The 22,070-nt window shown below is 40.1% G+C and overlaps 2 protein-coding genes and 4 non-coding genes across 7 annotated transcripts in view; 2 read left to right on the top strand and 4 right to left on the bottom strand.

Annotated features, from left to right (window-relative positions):
- pard6gb (par-6 family cell polarity regulator gamma b) overlaps positions 1 to 22,070 on the top strand; it is a 53,187-nt gene that overhangs the window by 30,140 nt on the left and 977 nt on the right. Inside the window, exon 3 of one of the 2 annotated variants that reach the window (XM_028461233.1) lies at positions 5,316 to 6,438. In XM_028461233.1, the coding sequence (XP_028317034.1) occupies positions 5,316 to 6,403 (1,088 nt within the window). In that variant the 3' untranslated portion in view covers positions 6,404 to 6,438. Of the gene's footprint in view, positions 1 to 5,315; positions 6,917 to 22,070 lie in introns of those variants that run through there. The other variant, XM_028461232.1, reaches the window with a different exon arrangement.
- Positions 10,873 to 10,955, bottom strand: trnal-uaa (transfer RNA leucine (anticodon UAA)). The gene has a single exon. It is a non-coding gene; the product is annotated as a tRNA-Leu (tRNA).
- trnal-uaa (transfer RNA leucine (anticodon UAA)) lies at positions 11,469 to 11,551 on the bottom strand. Its single transcript has one exon. It is a non-coding gene; the product is annotated as a tRNA-Leu (tRNA).
- Positions 12,306 to 12,388, bottom strand: trnal-uaa (transfer RNA leucine (anticodon UAA)). The gene has a single exon. It is a non-coding gene; the product is annotated as a tRNA-Leu (tRNA).
- Positions 14,823 to 14,905, bottom strand: trnal-uaa (transfer RNA leucine (anticodon UAA)). The gene has a single exon. It is a non-coding gene; the product is annotated as a tRNA-Leu (tRNA).
- Positions 16,021 to 21,666, top strand: bloc1s4 (biogenesis of lysosomal organelles complex-1, subunit 4, cappuccino). The gene is made up of 5 exons (XM_028461234.1): positions 16,021 to 16,423; positions 18,240 to 18,311; positions 18,402 to 18,503; positions 20,495 to 20,611; positions 20,711 to 21,666. Exons 1-5 carry the CDS (start codon positions 16,106 to 16,108, stop codon positions 20,807 to 20,809), a joined length of 708 nt encoding a protein of 235 aa, XP_028317035.1. The 5' UTR covers positions 16,021 to 16,105; the 3' UTR covers positions 20,810 to 21,666.

The raw sequence follows: 22,070 nt of genomic DNA, 5'->3' as shown, positions 1-22,070 counted from the left end.
CTAGACCAACCAAGCGGAAAAAAAGCCTAAAACGGGTAATATTGAATCAGGTGTGAACGCCCCGAGTACCCTCCAACAATGCGTAAGCTGTGATGTGCAAGAATGTAGCAATCTATACAAACAAAAGAACAGTAATTTACCAAAGCATTTCAGCATCTACTTAGTTATGGATCATCAACAGCCCATGTTTTGACCAGATATGAGACAAAGTGTGATTTACTTTTATTTTCACAAAACATTTTATCCTTGTTCTGGCTGATTCTTTCTGCCATTTGATCCTGTTTTACAATCTAAAAGGACCCATATCACTAAGTAAACATTTCATTAGCTGTGCTTTTAAAAGCTGTCAGCGCAGTGTTTATAAAGTAATCTCAAGCTCAAGAGTTCTGCTTAATAATTAAACAAGCTAATAGTCTTTTTTTCCAATTAAAAATCTCAAAAGCACTTTATCTACTTGTCTGGTGGCACTCATTACTTTATTACAGGTTGTTCTGGTGCATTTAGTTTTACTCACTAGCCTTTCAGTGTATCAAAACAGGCGCACATGGTGGTTATCCAGATATCACATATCTTCATGGTTTGTTCTCTTCGTGCTCTTGATGCCGAAGGTCCTGTGTGTCTCTTGTTCTCGTCGTATTCCCTTTGTCATTAGTACAACACAAATATTTAACGTTGTGTGCCAACTTTTGCAAGGCCTCGCGTGAAATACCACATGTGACGCCAATCACAAACGCCTACTCATGCTCATAGTCAGAAGGTGTTACTTTCACTTATCGATAGATAGTTTATTAATCTCCAAGGGAATTTCACATTTTATTTACACAGGAGCTGTAAACATCCAATTTTCAGACTCACACGTACACACTTTGACCAAATTCACTTTCACTCTTTTTCCCACAAACATGAAATTACTCCCAATTAGAAGGAAACACCCTCTCAGTGTGGGACGTGTTTAATTCATGTGTTGTGTTGAGCCCGTGATAAAATGTAAGATGGCCCAGGAAAAAGTGTGCAGCGAGGCCCTAATGGTTGACCATAAAACTGTTCAAGCTTCCACGTTTATGGGAGAAAATGGAAAAAACGCAGGACTTCAAAACGCCTACGTTTCACAGCTTTGGTTAACTGGAGTAGGACTTTAGTGGAACAAAGGCTGTTTTCCCTCTTTTTATTGTCCATTGTACACTCAACAGCAGCATGAGACTTTTATAAGAAGCATGCGTTTTAAATGAAAGTCATAACAGTGCCTCTCCCACCATTTTGTCAGTCTATAACACTTCATGATTTGGGCAATTCTTGGTCAATAATGTGAATGTGTTTACAGGATAACTGGAAGCAACCAGGCCTGCACGTCCTCTCTACCTGTTGCGAGATATCTCCAACTACAATTACCACCACATTCCTTCAGTGTCAGAATGTAGAGAAGTGCCTGGCTATGCACCCTAACTGCCAGAAGAATGTCACAGCCAGCTAGGAGCTTGTCTTCTCACCTCTGACCTTCGTCCCCTGACCTGGTTGAGGGTTGGAGTCACATTAGGTGCATCGTTGAGTCTATGCTGCAAGATTCCAAATTAAATGCCCTTTGGCACATTTTAACCCACACCGGCATTAAACGTGATCATCTGGGATCAGAGTGTTGGCCATCACTTTTTCTTGGACTTGGATTGGTCGGATAATTAGAACTGTTGTGTAACCCTGGCTAATACTTTTTAGTTTTTTTGTGATTTTCTTTTCTTTCTTTTTGTTCAGTGTTTTGAGAGTAAATGTAACACAGAGGTCACAGCTAATAAACATACTAAGAGTCTGTTTTTGGGTTTTTCTTCAGAGGGGTACTTACTGAAGAGGCTTGGCAGTAACCTGACAGTCTTTGGTCAGTGAGTTCAGATTACCCATCATGCCTCAGTGTAGCAGGGATTAGGGATTGTCAGGGTTTGTTACAATAACCATGCCTTGTCTGTTGGAGTGCACTCGCTTTGATCTGGAAAGCTGTAATACCTGGTGGTGTGTTCTTAATGAGTGGCTGTCCAAAGTGGTAATATTTGCAAGAAAAAAGTGTTTTTTATCTAGAGTTTGTAAAAGGAAGGTAATTGGTTCTAATGCACCAAAATTCTCTCACACGTAAATGTGAAGTATGCTTCAAAGAGACACTTGCAAGTTAACCGTGAAACACTTATGGTAGTTTTACGATATAGTCTCAGCACATGTTATTTTAGCCTTTTGTGCCAGTTTTAGAAGTGCATTACCAGCGCTTTAGCTTTGCAATGGAAAAACTCTTGCCAGTGTGAGGAATTTCATCTGTGGCCCAGTACGCAGTCGGAGACAAATTGGCTCGGCAGCCAAAGATTTGTCATTGGCGATGCCATTTTACTCTTTATACAAGAATAATGAAGATCCACTTGTTGTGGATGACATCAGCCCCTTCACTTACAGTAACACTCACCTAATATTTCTTTTTCGCTAAAAGTTGTCATTTGCTTTTTTCGTGCTAGCCTGAAACAAAAAGACTTTCCACAGTGGGAGTGTCACCTCACACGTTTACCCTCGTATCCTGAGGCTCCTCTACGACAATGCAGCCATACTAGATTTTTGGCAGGAATGTCAAAGTGCATAAGTAAAAATCCTAAAATTCCATTCCATAGTCTTCTTTAGAACTTGTTTCACAAAGGAATGAAAAATTTAAATTCCACAGGAATTTAAGCTTGATGATAAATTACTGTATCATATCCAAACATAAATATTAGTATCCATTTAAAAAAAAAAAAACCCATTTCATTTCGGCCTTACGTATACATATCGTCAGAATGATTGACAACTAGGAGGACCAATAATTAAGATGATCCACCCGGAAGTTGAAGCTAAAATAACATCATCCACGGTACCTTTAATTTCTGCCAATGTATGAAAAGTTTATATTTTTGAATATTCCAAAAATCTGGAGTTTACATTCATGTGGGAATTGGCTGGAAATGTATTTTCTGCCCCTATTTAGAGTTGGAATAAAAGTATGTATATAATTGTAGCTTTCAGTGAGACAGTGAATTTGTAATTACAGGTTTTAGATGAGTAGAAACGGCTGATTGACAAATTGCTCCAGTGATTTCCACAGAATAAGCACCGTGTCCGCCCTCGTATTGTTCCCATGATGTTTTAATGCAGCAGCTGTCAGACATGACACAGAAAATACCTAGCTGAAGTGTTTTCCCGCCGTGCTGACGCAGCGTACAGCGTGATGTGGTGCTGGTTTTGGTCTGAGGTGAGGGTGTGTAGGGGGGGTGTTCTGCCATGAGAACCTTTACTCGCTCCAATGTGGTTCCCATCAGGAATTCCAACCCTTAGCAAATGTCTTGTCTGGATCCAATCAAATCTGGTTCAGCCACACCTAGCAGTGAGAACTTAGAATACACCACACTTTATATTTGATCAAACTCCTGGTGTTTTGCTAAAAATGGATGTCATTTTAAGGAGGAACTATTGGTTCTCTGAATATAAATGTCTCGCAGTAGCCTGATGTACTAAGAACTGAGGGTCTCCACCAGGGGTGCACTGGGACAGAAAGTCAACCCTGGCATTTTGTGTCCAGACCAGCCCACTACATTATCAGACACACCACGTAGAAGCCGTTAAGTCAGTGATGCGTCTCTTTGACTTAATTATAATAATTATTCCCCCAGAAAACCTTAAAGGGGGGTTAACTTTTTAGCCCCTTTTTACTTATTACCTTTCCCCGTTTTGCTACTTCCTTTGTCCCATTTTTGCCCCTTTTCAAAAAGGGGCAGACTTTAGCTACCTTTCGCAAATTAATACTCCCCCTTTTTTTACCCTATTTTTTTGTCCATTTTTGCAAGTCTTTTTTGACACTTTATTGCAATTTTTGTCCTTTTTATTAATTTTTTGGCCACTTTTTATACAAATACTAACTTTTTCCAATAAATACTACTTGTTACTTTTTTCCCCTACATTTTGCCTCTTTTTCACTATTTTCTGCCATATTTTGACCATTAAAGCTATCCTTTGCCATTACATATCACCTGGTTCCTCATTTTTTGGCCACTCTTGTCTGCTTTTGGCCCATTTTAGTCACTTTACGGTCTCCACTGCAAGTTTTTATTATCTGCCAAAAGGTATTAATCTACCCTTTTTTTATTTTATTTAATTTAATTTAATTTAGCATTTTGAAATTTGAACCTCATCAGATGGAAGTGCCTTTTATATTTTCTGCCTTTTTTTTTCATTCACGGCCGTCATACCATCTTTTTCTTTAGCGTGGCTTACTTAATATTGTTGTATAAAAGAGGAGGGTAGGAACATTGATGAGTCAGCGCTGCGTATGGAGTCATATGGCAGACTGTCCTCTGAGGCTGGAGGTGGCAGGAGTCGACTGGTTCTGCTCAAAGATGTAGCCAAAAGATACTTTATTCACACGCACACACACACACACACACACACACACACACACAGAGAGAGTTACAGCATTTTCCTTCCAAAGTGTCTTTAACAGGAAGACAAACACAATCCATTGTTGTAGAAGAGCTGATGCTCTCATGTGGGGACCTTCACATCCTGTCACAAAGTATCACCATGTTCAGATTTTTACTTTGCACTCTGAATGGAAAGTTGGAGAGTTCTTTAAATTTTTTAACAATCCATCAAGCTTGTTTTTTTCCTGTTTGGATTTGTAGCTTCTTCTCCAACATAACACATTTCAAGGTCTTGATTGTACATGGTTGTTCATACCAAAAATATGAAATTGTATTCTCTTACTTCGGGGATTCTCCTGTTCACTTCCACTGTTTTCATGATTCCCATCTATGGGTCATATCCCTCTTTAAACTGGTGCTTTACAAATTGTTTTCTTGTATTCCTTCGAGGCCACTTGAGTGAAAGTCGTGGGAGGTTTTTAAGGGAGTGTTTTTTTGGGTTTGATACAGAGTTTTGCTTTTCTTGCAGTGAGTGTGTGTACTTGTCTAAAGTCTAAATCCCTATAGCTGCTGGTAACAGGAGGGTGGGTCACCTGTGTCAGAACAGGAATGTTTTGCAGACTCAGCACTATGTGCGCACATGTACCAGCTGTACACACCATGTCTCACCCTGGTTACAGTTAACTAAACAGTAAGGCAGGACATTTTACTGAATTTTGTTAAAGAATGTAGCTAATTGTAAGGAACTTGGAAAGGATCTAATGTAAAGTTTTACCTAATTTTCTCACAGATCATCACCCAGCACATACAGAAGGTGATTTTATTCTTTAGCAGTGTTTCCTGCTTGTGGATTCCCTGATTACCCTTTAACCTCTATTCTCTCTTTCCATTTCTTTGCAGAAGAGGTGGATTACGCCAACTTTGGAACCAACACAATAACGCGTAAGAAGAAGGCCGTGGTCGCGCTTCGCAACAACGACATCAACCGCAAGCGTCCTCACATTCGCATCGGCATGCCTCAGGATTTCAGGCCCGTCTCCTCCATCATCGACGTGGACATACTGCCTGAATCTCACCGCCGTGTCCGACTGTACCGCCACGGCTCAGACAAACCCCTGGGCTTTTACATCCGAGACGGGACCAGCGTGCGGGTGACGCCCCACGGACTGGAGAAAGTCCCGGGCATCTTCATATCCCGGCTGGTGCCTGGTGGTCTGGCTGAGAGCACAGGTCTGCTGGCGGTGAATGACGAGGTGCTGGAGGTGAACGGCATCGAGGTGACGGGGAAGTCTTTGGATCAAGTGACGGACATGATGATCGCCAACAGCCACAACCTGATCGTGACGGTGAAACCAGTTAACCAGCGCAACAACGTGGTCCGCAGCAGCAGGATCTCGGGCAGCTCGGGCCAGTCGTCCGACAGCAGCGGCTCAACCGGTTACCCGAGTCTGTCTGTGCCCATGGCGGCAGGAGCCCCGCCCTCTGGGGCTCACGGTTACCATGACGACTTGGAGAGTGACGAGGACACTGACATCGTCATCGAGAGCAGCTTGAAGCGGCCTTCTCAAAGGTCCAATGCTTCGCTGGCCTCCAGCACGTCTCGCACCCACCAGCAGACGGCGACACCGGCCCCGGGCCCTGCAGCGCCGCCCAGTCCTCCTACACGTCCTCCATCAGTGATCTCTACCGCCTCCTTCCACTCACAGCCCAGTCTCAATGGTGGGACCAACCACCACCACCATCATCACCACCACCAACACAGCAGTCTCAGCTACCAGCTTCACAGAGACATGAACTTAAACCAGCACTCCCAGCATTCCCAGCACGGCCATCAACAGCAGCCGCTGCACCACAGCAGTAACCCGGCTCTCCGTCACAGCAACGGCAGCCTGCACAAAATCCTCAGCTCGCTGAGAACGGACCCACGACACAGCCTCGCTCTGCCCAGAGGAGGCGTGGAGGAAGACGGCACCGTCATCACCCTATAATACTTACACACACACACACACACACACACACACACGTCCACCTGCTCAGAGACTAAACTGGAACACAGCAGCAGATAAAAACGAGCATGTATATGAATTTTAATGACAAAATACTAATTGTGGAATGGGAATAGGAAGTGGCAGACAGAATGTGTATATTTCACATATTTTTTAAAAAGTCTTCTTTTGTTTTACATGAAAAAATGTCCATTTCTTATATGCTTCCAAACAAAAAGCTGTTTTTAGCCGAGTCCACTGTATCCTAGAGATCTGAATGTACCTTCAGCCTGATGTTTCTATGTGACCACTTCTCTAAAGATCATTTTGTTCTTATAACTGGGACCAACAGAGGTTTCTTGTGGATGTTTTTTTTCTAAGAGGAAGTCTTGTTTCCTGTATTCTGATAAATGCTGTTTAGATTATGTTTTAATAGGTTTTTTATGCATTAATAATTATGTTTGGATCTTTGTATGTGTTTCAATAAATTATTCTCTTACAGCTATGCTGTCTAGTAGTTCTTGTGAATTTTTTGCATAAATAGGGTTGTTAGGAATGTAATTGTAATGTAATGATACAGATATTTTTAAGTTCCTCTATTTGAAACAGAAAATAGATGTTTTTCTTATCGATTCAAAGTGCACATTTTATTTTTTTCCACTTCTGATCCACCAATAGTAAAATCACAAGTTGTGCCTATAATTAGCCCTCATAATGGACGTATAAATAAATACAATGGATATTTTTGTTTCAAGTGCTCCAGATGAAGGATAAACCTTTTGTTCATTCTTGCACAATAGCTAAATTAGCCTTGGTATGTTTCAGCATGCTAATCCCTAGCCACAGTCGTCCTTGAGATAATATTAGCTAATACTTCAGTTTATTTTATGAGAATGACAGTATTTTGCCATTAGAGAAGTAAGATGACTATCCAATGTATCACTAATAACTAGAATTTGAGTGAGGTGGTTTTTGAGCTTTAAAAAGCTGTAAAACTATTACTTGGCCACACCAAGTTATTAGCACATTAAAGAAAGGTGAAGTGCTTTTAACTTCTCTGTTTTAAAGTCATGTTAAGTTTTTATTAGGAGGGAGGACTTGGCAATTTGGTCAGGCTGATTGTGACTCTCTTATGGAAAAAGTGGGTAAGACTTATAAGCCACTGACAATGTCGCTGTAACACATGTTTTTTGTATCTGTTCTTCTAAAAGCACCAGACTTCTTTCACCTTTCTGTTAATGTCTGCTGTGTTGACTCAGCTGATTACAAACCACTCACAACAAAGTGCTCGAAAATCACGAGTGGAATTTTCGGCAGGCTCCAATCTTTACTAATGCAATATCAGTTAATGGATATATTAAGCCAACAAAACTTGGTCCAGTCCAAAATATTGACAATAATGTGTAATTGCTTAAGATACATTAATTGTTTTGTGACAGAGGTGAGGACAAAATTGAAGAAGTCAATATCTTAGTTATTGATCTATAAAGTTTATCTTAGTGTTTATATGTAAAGACATTTAATTATTTAGGTATTCATTATTTGAGTCAGACCTTCCACTAAAGTAGAATGCAGGTATTCAGGCTGCCATCTACTGGCTTAAAGTGCAAATGCATGTTCCACCTGTTAATAACACTCATGAAAACCTTCATAACAGCCAAACTACATTTTGAGGAGGGAAAAAAATTCGGCCATTGGTTTTGTAATTCATCATTGAGTTTACATGTTGTCTCACAGTCTGTTAACACAGCCATACAGATGTTTATTCATGGAGAAATCCAGTGTATAATTTTTATGAATGTGATATAAAAACTTACCAGAAGTGGGGTTCAAACTCACGCGGGTTTAAACCCATAGAGGGTTTTCGTGGCGCGTCATCAACCCGGAAGTCGCCATTTTGGAGATAAATCAGCAGGTCTACAAACAGCACGCGGACAAGAAAATCCCAAATTTCGAGGCGAAATGGTGAACTGTTGCGGTGTTTTTGGCGGTAGCAATCGGTCAAACAGTGAGACACATTTGGAGATTTATAGATTGCCAAAAATCATAACAAATCAGGGAGAACAATCTTACAAGTTGTCAGAAGAAAGGAGGCGCGTGTGGCTAGCAAAGCTAAACCAGGCTCAACAATCCAAAAAAAGACACATTTTTCCTGCTTTATCCAAAGTTTACACACTCCAGACTAACAGGCTCCCGTGCTCTGTGTCAGTTGACAGTAAAATGCAGCCATATTGGTTTTTGTGATAACAACAGTGTTTAAGAAAATTGGACGCAAAGCTGTAGATTTCTGGTGTTTGTCTTACCCATATATTAAATCTTTATTTCAAACACTGTCAGACAAATTCAGTGCAAAGGGAGTACAATGGGACCAAAATTTAAGGGGTGGACTTCAGTTATTGATCAGTGAAGTTTCTTCTGCTGTTGGATGATATGAAATTGGCTCATTATTTGATTCAAGATTTGTATTTGTCTCATACTCATGTTTAGTGAATGTAAAGACTGTCCTGCAAGGCCATGCAACAACGACAAGCACTCAATTTAGTAATACACATATATACAGCAAAATAACACAATACAAAATTAAAAAAGGAGTTATTTGAATGCACAAGACATAAAAATACAGAATCGAATACTGTACACAGTGCAAAGTGTCAGCGTGTAAAGTACGCAAAGTAACCAGGGTCTAGTAAAATACCAATGTAAAAAAAATTTTTTTTAAAAAGATTATTGAATCTACAAAATATAGAAAAATGTAAACAGTGTTCAGAGGTGTCAAAGTGTAATGTGCAGATATGTTTTTAACTGAGGAGATAGAGTTAACAATCTGGACAGCATGAGGAAAGAAGCTCTTCTTGAGTCTTTCTGTGTACGCCTTGATGTGTTGAAGGCACCTGCCAGAGGGTAGGAACGTAAACCATTCTTTACCCAGGTGGTGGTGGGGATCACTTATGATCCTCTTTGCCCTGGCTGTGCTCCTCCTTGTGAAGATGTCCTGGAGGGTGAGGAGCGTACCCATGGTGCGCTCAGCTGACTTTAGTACCCTCTGCAGGGCTCTTCGGTCACGTGTTCTCGACCACTGGGTGATGTTTCCTGTCAGCACACTCTCCACGTGCAGTCAGGGTAGGCAAGGTAGGCAATGCCTACCCGTGTGAATTCATATTTTGATTATTTGTTTTAATTATAATAAATTTATAAATGATTTATTTTTAAGTTTGAAATTGTCAGGATTTTGTGCTTTTCATAATGGCTAAACTGGCTAAACTGAAGAACACAGCTCCGTGGTGCTCCGGCGTTGAGGGTGCAGGGCCTAGAAGTGTGTCTTCCTACTCTAACCACCAGTGATCTGTTTGTCAGGAAGTCCTGGATCCAAGCTCACAAGGAGGTAAGTCTGAGATCAATCAGCTTGGAATGAAGGTTGGTGGGGACTATGATGTTGAAAGCTGAACTTAAATCAATGAACAGCAGTCTCACATAGCCCCTCTTCCTTCTGCCCATATGGGTGAGGGTGGTGTGCAGTACCTGGGAGACAGCATCATCTGTGGATCTATTCCGTCTGTATGCAAACTGAAGTGGATCCATGGACTCAGAGAGCGAGGAGCAGATTTGCATCTTGATGAGTCTCTCAAAGCACTTCATCACCTCTGAGGTGAGTGCTACTGGGCGATAAGAAATACCATCAGGCCCGGAAGCTTTCCTGGTGTTTACCTTTTTCAATGTCCTCCTCACATCGTGCTCTGACACAGTAAGTGGGGGCCATTGTGCCGCTTCGGCCTTGGAGATCCTGCTGGCTGCATCAATTGGCATGCCAACAAATCATGCATAGAAAAACATTAAGTTTGTCAGCCAGAGCAGCATCTGTACTCACCAAGACATGGGCTCTTTTCTTGTAGTCAATAATTGTCTGCAGTCCTTGTCATAAGCTCCTTGAATCACGTTGAAACCCATTGAATCGAACGCCTTAACCACTCGGCCATCCTGGTATTAGCTATGTCTACTAGCATAGCAGCTAGCAAATATCTGACGTAAATACAGTGAAATTACTGTTTTTTTTTTTTGTTTTTTTTTTTTAGTCTAATTGTTAAGGCACAAAATAAATTTTCAGTTGCACTTTTAAAAAGAACTATTGTGCAGTTTTGCATTGTTTAATTTAAATGAATAGGCTTCTTCTTCATTTGTATTATTCCTTTATTTATTTCATTCAAGATTTATTTTTAGTTAAATTGCATTGTTTTGAATAGTTTATCAAAGGATTCTTTTGACAATGAAAAATAAAAGGAAAACAGTATAGTTTTTCTCCCCAAAAAAATAAAGGAATATACGTCATCATTTTTCTACAGTCCCATTTTGTAAAATGAATTGTGAGAGAATTGTATCTTGAACCGAGTCTGTTAACACATCCGTACAGACGTCTCGTTTCATAGGAATCCAGCACCAGATTAAGATCATCCTTGCTATAGATTTAATGTAAAACTTACCAGGAGCGGGGTTCGAACCCACGCGGGTATAAACCCATTGGATCTTAAGTCCAACGCCTTAACCACTCGGCCATCCTGATTTAAAATGGCAGGTTTTTCCTTCTTTGTCCATACGTTACACACTTGCGAACTGTTGAGTGGTTTTGACCATAGGGGTTATGTGCACTAACTTACATGACTGTGTCAGCTGACAGGAACAAAATAATTGTTTTGTTTCTATATTGGTCGTTAAGGTGAGAACAGGTAAACCATGAACCATGCATACTGTTAACCTTCACATTAACCCTCCTATTGTCCTGACCCCAAGGACAAGGGCATTATCTCTCTCTTGAAAATGTCCTTGAGAAAAAGGTTTCCTGTCAATGACGTTTGGGAACAGCGCTTTCACAGTGAAAGTGACGTAGAGGAAAATGTAAGAAACATTGGGAATTTGAAAGCATCACTTTTATGGCAAATTATCACTTGTGTCACCATTGATTTTTTATGTTGTGTTTGAGTCCGACAGTCTGTTAACACATCCGTACAGACGTTTCATCTTGCGGGAATCCAGCACCAGATTAAGATCATCCTTGTTATAGATTTAATGTCAAAATTACCAGGAGTGGGGTTCGAACCCACGCGGGTATAAACCCATTGGATCTTAAGTCCAACGCCTTAACCACTCGGCCATCCTGATGTATAATACAAGGGTTTTCCTTCTTTGTGCATACGTTACACACTTGCGAACTGTTGAGCGGTTTTGACCATAGGGGTTATGTGCACTAACTTACATGACTGTGTCAGCTGACAGGAACAAAAGATGCATACTGTTAACCTTCACATTAACCCTCCCATTATCCTTGGGGTCAATTTGACCCCATTCAATGTTTATCATTCAAAAAAACGACATTATAGTTGAGTTTTTTTTAACAAAAAAAGGGAGAGGGCATTATCTCTCTCTTGAAAAATGACGTTTTGGAACAGCGCTTTCACAGTGAAAGTAACGTAGAGGAGAATGTGAGAAACATTGTGAATTTGAAAGCATCTGTTTGGGAAGCATCACTTTTATGGCAAATTATCGCTTGTGTCACCATTGATTTTTTATGTTGTGTTTGAGTCTGACAGTCTGTTAACACATCCGTACAGACGTTTCATCTTGCGGGAATCCAGCACCAGATTAAGATCGTCCTTGTTATAGATTTACTGTAAAAACTTACCAGGAGTGGGGTTCGAAACCCATTGTTAACCTTCACATTAACCCTCCTATTATCCTTGGGGTCAATTTGACCCCATTCAACGTCGTTTATCATTCAGAAAATAATAATTGACTTTTTTTCCCTAATTTGATGGGTACAATAATTGAGTCTGACAGTCTGTTAACACATCCATACAGACGTTTCATCTCATGGGAATCCAGCATCATCCTTGTTATATATTTTACTGTAAAAATATACCAGGAGTGGGGTTCGAACCCACGTGGGTATAAACCCATTGGATCTTAAGTCCAACGCCTTAACCACTCGGCCATCCTGATTTATAAAGGCAAGTTTTTCCTTCTTTGTCCATACGACGTTACACACTTGCGAACTGTGGAGCGGTTTTGACCATCGGGGCTTGTTTTGGAACAGCGCTTTCACAGTGACAGTGACGTAGAGGAGAATGTGAGAAACACTGTGAATTTGAAAGCATCTGTTTGGGAGGCATCACTTTTATGGCAAATTATTGCTTGTGTCACCATTGATTTTTTATGTTGTGTTTGAGTCTGACAGTCTGTTAACACATCCATACAGTCGTTTCATCTTGCGGGAATCCAGCACCGGATTAAGATCATCCTTGTTATCGATTTACTGTAAAAACTTACCAGGAGTGGGGTTCGAAACCCATTGGAACTTAAGTCCAACGCCTTAACCACTCGGCCATCCGGATTCACATTCATAATCATTTCCTTTTTTGTCCATACGTTACACACTTGCGAACTGTTGAGCAGTTTTGACCATAGAGGCTATGTGCACTGACTTACATGACTGTGTCAGCTGACAGGAACAAAAGAATTGTTTTGTTTCTATATTGGTCGTTAAGGTGAGAACAGGTAAACCATGAACCATGCATACTGTTAACCTTCTCATTAACCCTCCTATTATCCTTGGGGTCAATTTGACCCCATTCAATGTTTATCATTCAAAAAACTACATTATAGTTGAGTTTTTTTTAACAAAAAAAAGGGAGAGGGCATTATCTCTCTCTTGAAAATGTCCTCGAGAAAAGGGTTTCCTGTCAATGATGTTTTGGATCAGCGCTTTCACAGTGAAAGTGACGTAGAAGAGAATGTGAGAAACATTGCGAATTTGAAAGCATCACTTTTATGGCAAATTATCGCTGGAGTGGGGTTCAAACCCACGCGGGTATAAACCCATGGGATTTTAAGTCCAACGCCTTAACCACATGGCTTTTTTGGCCCTCATGGGCTCCTGTGCTTTGTGCAGCTCATGTGACTGTGTCAGTTGACAGGAACAAAGGAATTGTTAAATTTCTATATTTTTCATTCAGGTAAGGACATGTAAACCCTGAGCCATGCATACTGTTAACCTTAACATATTATCCTTGGGGTCAGTTTGACCCCATTCAATGTTTATCATTGGGGGGGATTATCGCTCTTTTGAAAATGTCCTCTAGGAAAAACTTTACTGTCAATGAGGTTTTGGAACAGCTCTTTCTTAGTGAAAATCACAAAGAGGAGAATGTGTCTTAAAGGTCCCATGTCATGCTATTTTTCACCTATCTCCATTTGTTCTAAGAACCCCAAAACATAGTATTTGAGGTTTATTTTCCCAAACTCGCCTGTTTTCCAGAGTTTTAGCCTCTGAAAAGTCACTTTCTGGGCAACTCTACACAAACAGGCTGATATGCGGCCTACTTATGCATATTCATGACTGGGCGTGTCTGTAGACGGGACACTGACTTCCTCCTCCCTGCACAGTGACGTAGGGCCATAGGACGGCCCACCCTCCTCCCACCCACTTTGTACGGAGCTCATGCTGCTTCATAAACACGAGACAGAGCGTGGGGGCTAGGCGTTTGCCTGTACATACATAGACTGTAGAAAATACATACATAGCACTGTGCGAAGGACAGTGAAATGCTCACCTTCGTGGGCGTGTCTGTTTACATCTCAATCACGGCAGAGCTTCCTGGAGGCGCAGCTGCTCCAGCTCATTGAGGCATCAAATTCGTCATCAAAGTGGTAACGTTTCATCAAATTGGAGCGAGGTGTTTGGGCTCACCCTGCAGTAAGAAAGCAGCAAATCACAAACTTCCCGCTTCCCGGGGCCGTGGACCAGGTTACCTCACTGCTGCCTCTCCGCTCTACAGCGGGGTCGGAGCCCCTTGTCCCCGGCACGACTGTTGACTGGAGCGGTCGACAGTGCGTTCGATACACTTTTATACTTTGTTTACGTGTTGCATATGTTCATATTAAAAAATAAAGTGCACGTTTTGAAACCGTTGCTTTAATGTTTGTGTCCTACAAAATACACATGGTTAGGTACAGTAGGTAAGTAATGATCCATAAATAAATTACATTTTAAGATGCTTAAAAAACATAAAACATTTTTTTCTGTCACTAGAAGATAAACAAGGGCTTTTTAATGCTCATTTGTAACAACACACAGCCTCAACCCCCCAGCGGCACGGCGGCCAATTGCATAGCGGGGCATTTCCTCGAAGTAGAACTACAGTTGGCCAACCTCTGCGTCACGTTGACCATATACCAGGCTTTCGACAGAGGATTGTGTGGAGGAGGACTCAGATTTTTCTCTGAAGAGAAAGTTAACCATGGTTAAGAAATCGTTTTGAAGAAATGTGATAAATTTGAGGCTGACGGTCTGTTTACATAGCCGTGAGAAATTTCATCTCGTGGGAATCCAGCACCAGATTAAGATCATCCTTATTATACATTTACTACAAAAAATTACCAGGAGTGGGGTTCGAACCCACGTGGGTATACACCCATTGGATCTTAAGTCCAACGCCTTAACCACTCGGCCATCCTGGTTAAGAAACAGAAGAAATATACAATTTTTATACAAACTTTAAGCAGACTCGAGGCACATCAGCCTTTTTACTCTCTCACTCTGGTTCAGTTCTCGCACATGAGGTCAAAGGTCAAGAGATATACACTCGCCATAGCTGACGTTGTAAACTGTAAGTCTGACAGAGATTTAGATCATTTCTTCCCCATTGGAGCATTGATTCTTGGGGAAAAAAATGCAGAAACGTGGTATCAGTATCCAAGGTAGAAATACTGAGTTAGCTGCTAAAGCTAATGCTGCACACTTGCTAAAAATGTTTGTTTTTCCTGGCTTTTCAACAGTGATCATCAATCAGCTAAACAGTGCTGTTTCACTTATCAGCCTGTCCATCTTGTGCACTTCCTTCAAATTTGTAAAATAGTAGCTTAATAAAAACAATCATGGACCTGGTTAGTGAATGGTGGACCTTGAAAATGTACCTTTTCAAAGTGAGAACTCGTACTGTCCTTTCCACACTCGGAAAACTTGCTTTACCATCAATAATAACACATTTTATGTATAAGCACTTTTAAAACAACTACAAAAGTTTAAAAAATAAATAAATAAATAAATAAATAAATAAATAAATAAATAAAAACACCAACAATAAAGGTAAATAGAGGAGGTCAGTTGCTTTGATACTGCGTCTCTCATCGGTTTTACAAAAGTGTTCAGATATGTACATCATTCCCGGGGAGAGTCCAAATTCCGCCCACTGGAGACCTCTGTAGTTGGTGTTTTCGTCAACTCGGGTGATCTCTGTGGAAGCGATGGGACTGCCCTAGCTTCCATACTGCTGCTGAGCTGCTTCCATCGGTTTTTAAAAGTGCTCGGATCGGCCGTAAATGACATCAGCGGAAACCCCTGGACACCTCCTCGAGTCTGAACATGTGTAATGTTAATAATATGAACACTATTAACACACTAACGATCTCTGGAATAACATTACAAACGCTGTTAAATTGGAAATATCAACAGTGTGAACGAGCTTGTTTACGTTTTTATCCCTCTCGACCTATGACCCCCACAAGTCGCACATGCGCAGTTTCAGAGTGTGAAAGGGCTTATTGCTGAGCAGTTTTAACCCTTATCGTCTCCCGTCCTCATTGCAGCTCACGTGACTGTGTCAGGTGACAGAGGAAAACACAGCTCTAGAGCTATAGAGGACCAGAGGAAGGGGCGACATGGATCTCCATCGTCCGGACAGGGTGGGCCTGCTGTCTCCTCTGGAGGAGTCCAGCGCTGAGATCAGCAGGGACAGTGGGATAGTGTCTCAGAGTGCCAGCAGTCTGTCCATGGTCAGTGAAATACTCAGCAGCGGCTCCGTGTCTCAGAGTCCCAGCTTTGGAGCAGCGGCGGCGGCTAACGTGATCAACGAAAGCCGAGAAGACATCACCGAGGACGGGACCCTCGGTGTGGACCGTCCGGAGCAGGACCAGGAAGCGCTGATACACACCGCCTTCGACTACTCTTCATACATCAGAGTCACAGCCGGAGAAGAGGTGGACCAACACATTCATCCATGACTGTGTTTGAGACCTGCACTGCAGCTAGTCCTCCATTACACTCACCTCTCACACTTTGTGTGACATAAACCTGACAAGTGGGTTTTATAGCCATAGTACACACTTGTCATGTTTATAGTTCATAGGCCAACCTTTTTTGAGCCAAGGTACACCTTTTCATTAAAAAAAATCCCAAGGTACACCACTAACCGACAATAATTAAAAATATATGGATATAAATTAAACTTTGTAGCCTATATTAACAATTTGCAGTCATTCTTAAAAGTGTTTTAATAGGAATCAAATCAACAACATCTTCATACTTTGTTGTTGTTGCAATTAACAATATGCTGTAATTGTTATTAAATTGTCTTGAATACAAATCAATCAAATCATTTTTCATATTTAAAATAAAGTTTTAAAAAACAAAACGTTAAATTTAACTTTTTTCTGTTACGTATTGTTTAGTTTTATATATATTTATATTTTTTAACATTATATAATTTTATATTACAATATATACTGTATATATAGGGGAGGGGCTGACAGCAGCCCAATGGCATATTTGCAGACAATAATTCATTCGTTTTGCTATAGGCAACATTTAAAAAAATTAAAAAAAATCAGTTTTTGTAATGGTAACTGCTACAAATTGATGATGTGTTATAAATCCATCCTGGAAACATAGAGAATAGCATTAAAATAACTATAAAACCGATCATTCACATTCAACAGTAGAAGCATTAGTTATAGAGTAAATATATTTGGGAACGGTTAGGGAACTATCATACACCAGCTGTTGCCATGGCAACGCCTGCTCGTAATAACGTTCCCCATTTCAAGTCAAAGGACAAATCATTATGTACTCTAAATAAATCACTCAATCTTGAGGGGAAGCTGTAGTAAACGTTGTAGCAAAATGCTCTGCAAATGTTTAACTAGTTCCACTTCCATTAACGCACTATAAACACTATAAAGCACTGGTTTAGTTCACTACTATCTAGGGCTGGGACGATATGCTTTTTGTCCTGGTTTCATTTAATCGTGATACATGGGTGCCGAATCGATTCATCTTGCGATTCGATAGTAAATGATTATCGTGATTTTTTTTCCTTATTCAAAAACAAAAGTTGAATTGCGCATTTTGAGAAAAAATTTGAGTCACAAGTCAGTCAGTCCCTCTGACATCTACTTTGAGTGCACATGAAGGTGGTGTGTATTATATAACACGTTCATAACATTCATTAATAATTATTGTGTAAATTAAATGTATTTATTTGACATATCCAGAATCAGAGGTTAATACTAGTCAGTCGGTCTGATGTTTATTTCAACTGCACATGAAATTGCTTTAACCAATTAACCTATGATGACAAACGCAGATATGGTTTAAAATATATATATAAAACACATAGATTAAGAAAAATATTCAGTTTTGGGAAGAAATATTGATTTACTAATATTGTCACAAATATATCTTGATATATTGTAATTTGGTGTTTTCTTTCCAGCGCCTACTACTAAAACTTGCACCCACAGCTTACAGAAAAGTGTGTGTGTGTGTGTGTGTGTGTGTGCGCGTGCGTGTCACTGCTTAAGTGAATGTGTGTGATCTCAGGCGAGTGATTTCCGTTGGCAAACAAAGATCTCTGTGTTGTAACTTTATGAGCAACTGTAAAGCTGCAGCTGCTTTTTGTTGAGAACAATCTAATGGTCATAAACTCTAACATTACTGTGATACTGCCTTCGTTCATGTGATTTCTAGATGATTTAAGCTTTAAATACTTTACTGCAATTTTTTTTCCGCCTCTAGATTCTCTGCTTGGAGAAAAGCTTGGAAGAAATGCTGACCAGAGTGGATGAGTTTGTTGGGATGCTCGACATGGTAAGTGTTTACACAAACAAGCTGTTTCTGGTATATTCATATTTTTGTGAGTTACAGATGTTTCTGTGTGTTTTTTGTTGTTGTTTGTAGATTCGTAATGACACGTCGCAGATCGTGAATGAAAACCTACCTCAGATCCAGAAGAAGTCTGATGAAATGAGACAAATATACAGAAGAATCGATAAATTGGAAGTAAGTCATTGGCTACAGCAACTAAGAGCAAAATGGTTCACACAGCTGAGATGAAAATGTAGTTTTTAGTCAACGTCAATTACTTCTTCTGCTGTTAATAACTGGCATCTATAAGTGGTAACATCACACTGGGAATGTGTTCCTAAATGGTTTGTTTACTGTCATGTCACGCCCTTTAACACTGAGTTGCTCCTTTTTCCAACTTAAGAACCAAAATTAATACTCAGGATTTTTTTGTCATCAGGACAGAGATGGGCAACGCTATGACAATGGGGGCCAAACATGTGATTGACTGATCATTATTAACATTAATATAGTAAATATCATAGGCTTTTGTCATTTTTGGTTTGTTCTGTTTTGTTTGTCATTTTTTGTTGTCATTTTCTATTTTCAAAGTCATTTTGTGTACGTTTGCTGTTTGGCGAGATTTTTGTTGTCGTTTTGTGTGTTTTTGTGTGTTACTGTTTTTGTGTAATTTTGTCTTGATACGTTGTCATTTTTGCATTTTGGCTGTTGTCTGTTTTTTGTTGTATTGTTTGTTTCTGAAGTCATTTTGTGTGTTTTTCTGTCATTTTTTTGTTTGTTTGTTTTTTGTGTGGCATTTTTGTTGTCATTTTCTGCTTTTAATGGGTATGCTACGAATCTAGATTCCCTCTTAACACGCTAACTTCCGGGATTTAATCAGTGTGTGCTGTCCTACAAAGCTCGTTGGAGCTTAATCACTATGGCAATTAATGCTGAACGGCTAACCTGGTCGGCAGCAGGTTTTGCTCTGGTTTGGATGTTAGCGAGTCCTAAAGCTCCGCCTCCTGACCAATCAGATCTCTTAGAAAAACGACCTGCCCATTGTTAGAAGATCCTGGTTGGGGCAAATCTGACAGCTGAGTTCATAAAAAAGATTATTAATTATAAATGCAATCCTTTCATTTACCGATGACATCCTTTAGGATAGATATAGATTTATATCTAATGGACTGATTTACAGTCAGCTGATGTAATTAATTAATTAATATGCTTGGGCTGACATTATCAGCAGGAACATGCACAATGTGCTCTCATTCCAGTGTGTGTGATAGAGGTCTAGTTGAATAGAAACACGTGTGTGCTGCAATAAAGTTTAACTGCAGAGCGCTGTTCCATTTATCATCCAATAGATTAATATAATAAATAATCTTGCGTTGTTGCGCATTCAGTGTCAGCAACTTCCTGCCTGAGTTCTCTAATTCCTGCCTTTTCCGTAACAACAGGGTTGCCTTTGTCTGAATTATGGATTTTAATTATTCATCATTCTAAACTTCAGCAACCTGGTCAGTACCAAGTTATGAAGTGGATCAGATCTGAGCGAGTATAAAAGCTCCGCCTCCTGCTGTGCGCTGCACTACAGTAATTTGCTGTTGCTCTTCACTGTCATCATGAAAAGACACTCAGTCTGCCAGTTCTCTCCATTGATTGGTCAAACACTACAATCTCCACCCCTTTCATGTGCTCGCGCACGTAGCGAGGCTGAAATCACTTGGCTTAAATTAGCGTTCTGTGATCATAGGTGATCGACGTTCGTAAGACAGCTCCTGTCTGACAGGGAATGTTTGGTTAGTTGAAGCCAGCTAAAGGAGATTAATCCAATCTAGATTCGTAACATAGGCCCCTTAAAGTCCTTTTGTGTGTTTGTTGTTGTTTTGTGTGATTTTTGTTGTCTAGTATATTTCTCTGTAATTTTTTGTTTTTTTTTTAAGTAATTTTGTGCTTTTACTTCCGGGCCTGCACAAAATTAGAGTGAGGGCCACATGTGGCCCCCAGGCTGGCAGTGGTCCCTTTATTAGTCAATATTTGTTTTTGGTTTTTTTTAAAGCATTTGTTTGCTTTTGATCTTCTCAGTTAAAAATGAAAAGTATAGTCAACAAAGATATGAAAAAATGATTAGACAACAAATAAACACTAGCAGAGGAATTAGAATTAAGAATCGCCTTCATGTGGTTTTACTTTGCCTGCAGGCCTTTGTGAGAATGGTGGGGGCTAATGTCAATGCAATGGAGGACTGCGTCACACAAGCAGAGGGCGAGCGACGAACCCTACCTGTCGCTCTCAAGAACATCTTCCATGTCTTGAAAGTAAGTGTCCATTTGCACCCGTTTGTTCGTCTACCTGCTTTTTCTGTATCTATGATGCAGTAGGTTACAGATTGTATTAACGAGTCCTTTCCATCTCAGAGACCGACCAGCCCTAGAAGACCAGCCTCACATGAGCGTCAAGAGATTCCCGGTGTTTTCCGAACTGACGATTATTTCACGGCACACCCAGAGCAGTGACGCAGCTCCACATTTAAACTGAGTTCAAAACACGGAGAACTTTTACTGCGACGCACGGGCCTCCATAAAGCAATAGCAGCCTTTCTGAACAAGTCACTGAAGGTCTAATTTCAAGTGTCGTCTCTGGCAGCAACAAGCACCCAACTGTAGCGAAGAGATCTCGAAAGTGCCTGTTTGGGTATTTAATCTGGCAACTGTTTTCTACACCAGTGTAAGTGAAAATGTCCAATAGTTGGTGTGTATTTGTGAGAAGTCGGACAGAAAATGTCCTCTCACTTGCATTTAGGACACACTGACGAAGGCACATTCAATGGAGTGTAAACAACACAACATTGGAGGAATCAAACGTATGCAGCTGTTTCTATACGTGACATCCCTGTTAACGGCGTCTGTTCGGACCTGCACGCTACTTTGAACCGACCCGTATTTCTCATCACGCATCCCCACCCCCACCCCCTCCCCCAAACAATATTGATGACCTGTGTAGCATTGCATTTACTGTCTTCCATTTCGACTGGACTTCTGTGGAGGTTCACCTCACAGCCTGTTGTCAGGGGTCATAAAGCTGCATTTTTAAAAACAAAGCACACATTTAAATTCCTAATAATGTCACGAACAAACAAAGGGTTGAGGCTTTGATTTCATTTTTGGAAGAATGTGACCATCTCGTAAAGACGACGCGATGTGGACCTTATACCCTTTGAGCAAAGTTTAGTCCGTAGTTATTTCTTCTTCCAGTATTTAATTCCCTTGTTTGCCAAAAACCAGTTGTAAAAAAATGTGTTTTCTTAATATATAATTTTGATTTATGTTTTTTAAAATTCAATAAAATGTATTTGATACACATTTTGTCACAAGTCGGTGTTTTCACTTATTAAATTCGTGTGGCTCTGTATATACAAGGGTATTTGAGTTTCTTCAAATGAGAAATATGTAAGCAGCATCAATGACGTGTTTTTCTTTTTTTAACTGAATACATTTACATTATTGGTCATAGTCTCAAATGGATAAATCATGTATATTAAATTTACCCTGATATGGTAACATGGTTATGAGACCCTGTAAAAGAAGATTTTTTTTTAATTTTATTATAATTTTTTTAATGTATTATTATATTACTATTACAGCAGGAGACACACTATTTGTAAATGATTGCTTTGATGCTGGTATTTTACATTTAGTTATTTTCCGGATTATTGTAGCATTACCAACACTGTAGTAAATCCATCAGATCTGCCTGTGGAGAAAATGGATGGATTGA

The sequence above is a fragment of the Gouania willdenowi genome, chromosome 11, assembly GCF_900634775.1.
Source record: "Gouania willdenowi chromosome 11, fGouWil2.1, whole genome shotgun sequence".
NCBI lineage: Eukaryota > Metazoa > Chordata > Actinopteri > Blenniiformes > Gobiesocidae > Gouania > Gouania willdenowi.
Note: the sequence above shows the minus strand (reverse complement) of the source record. Positions and strands in the feature narration are given on the sequence as shown.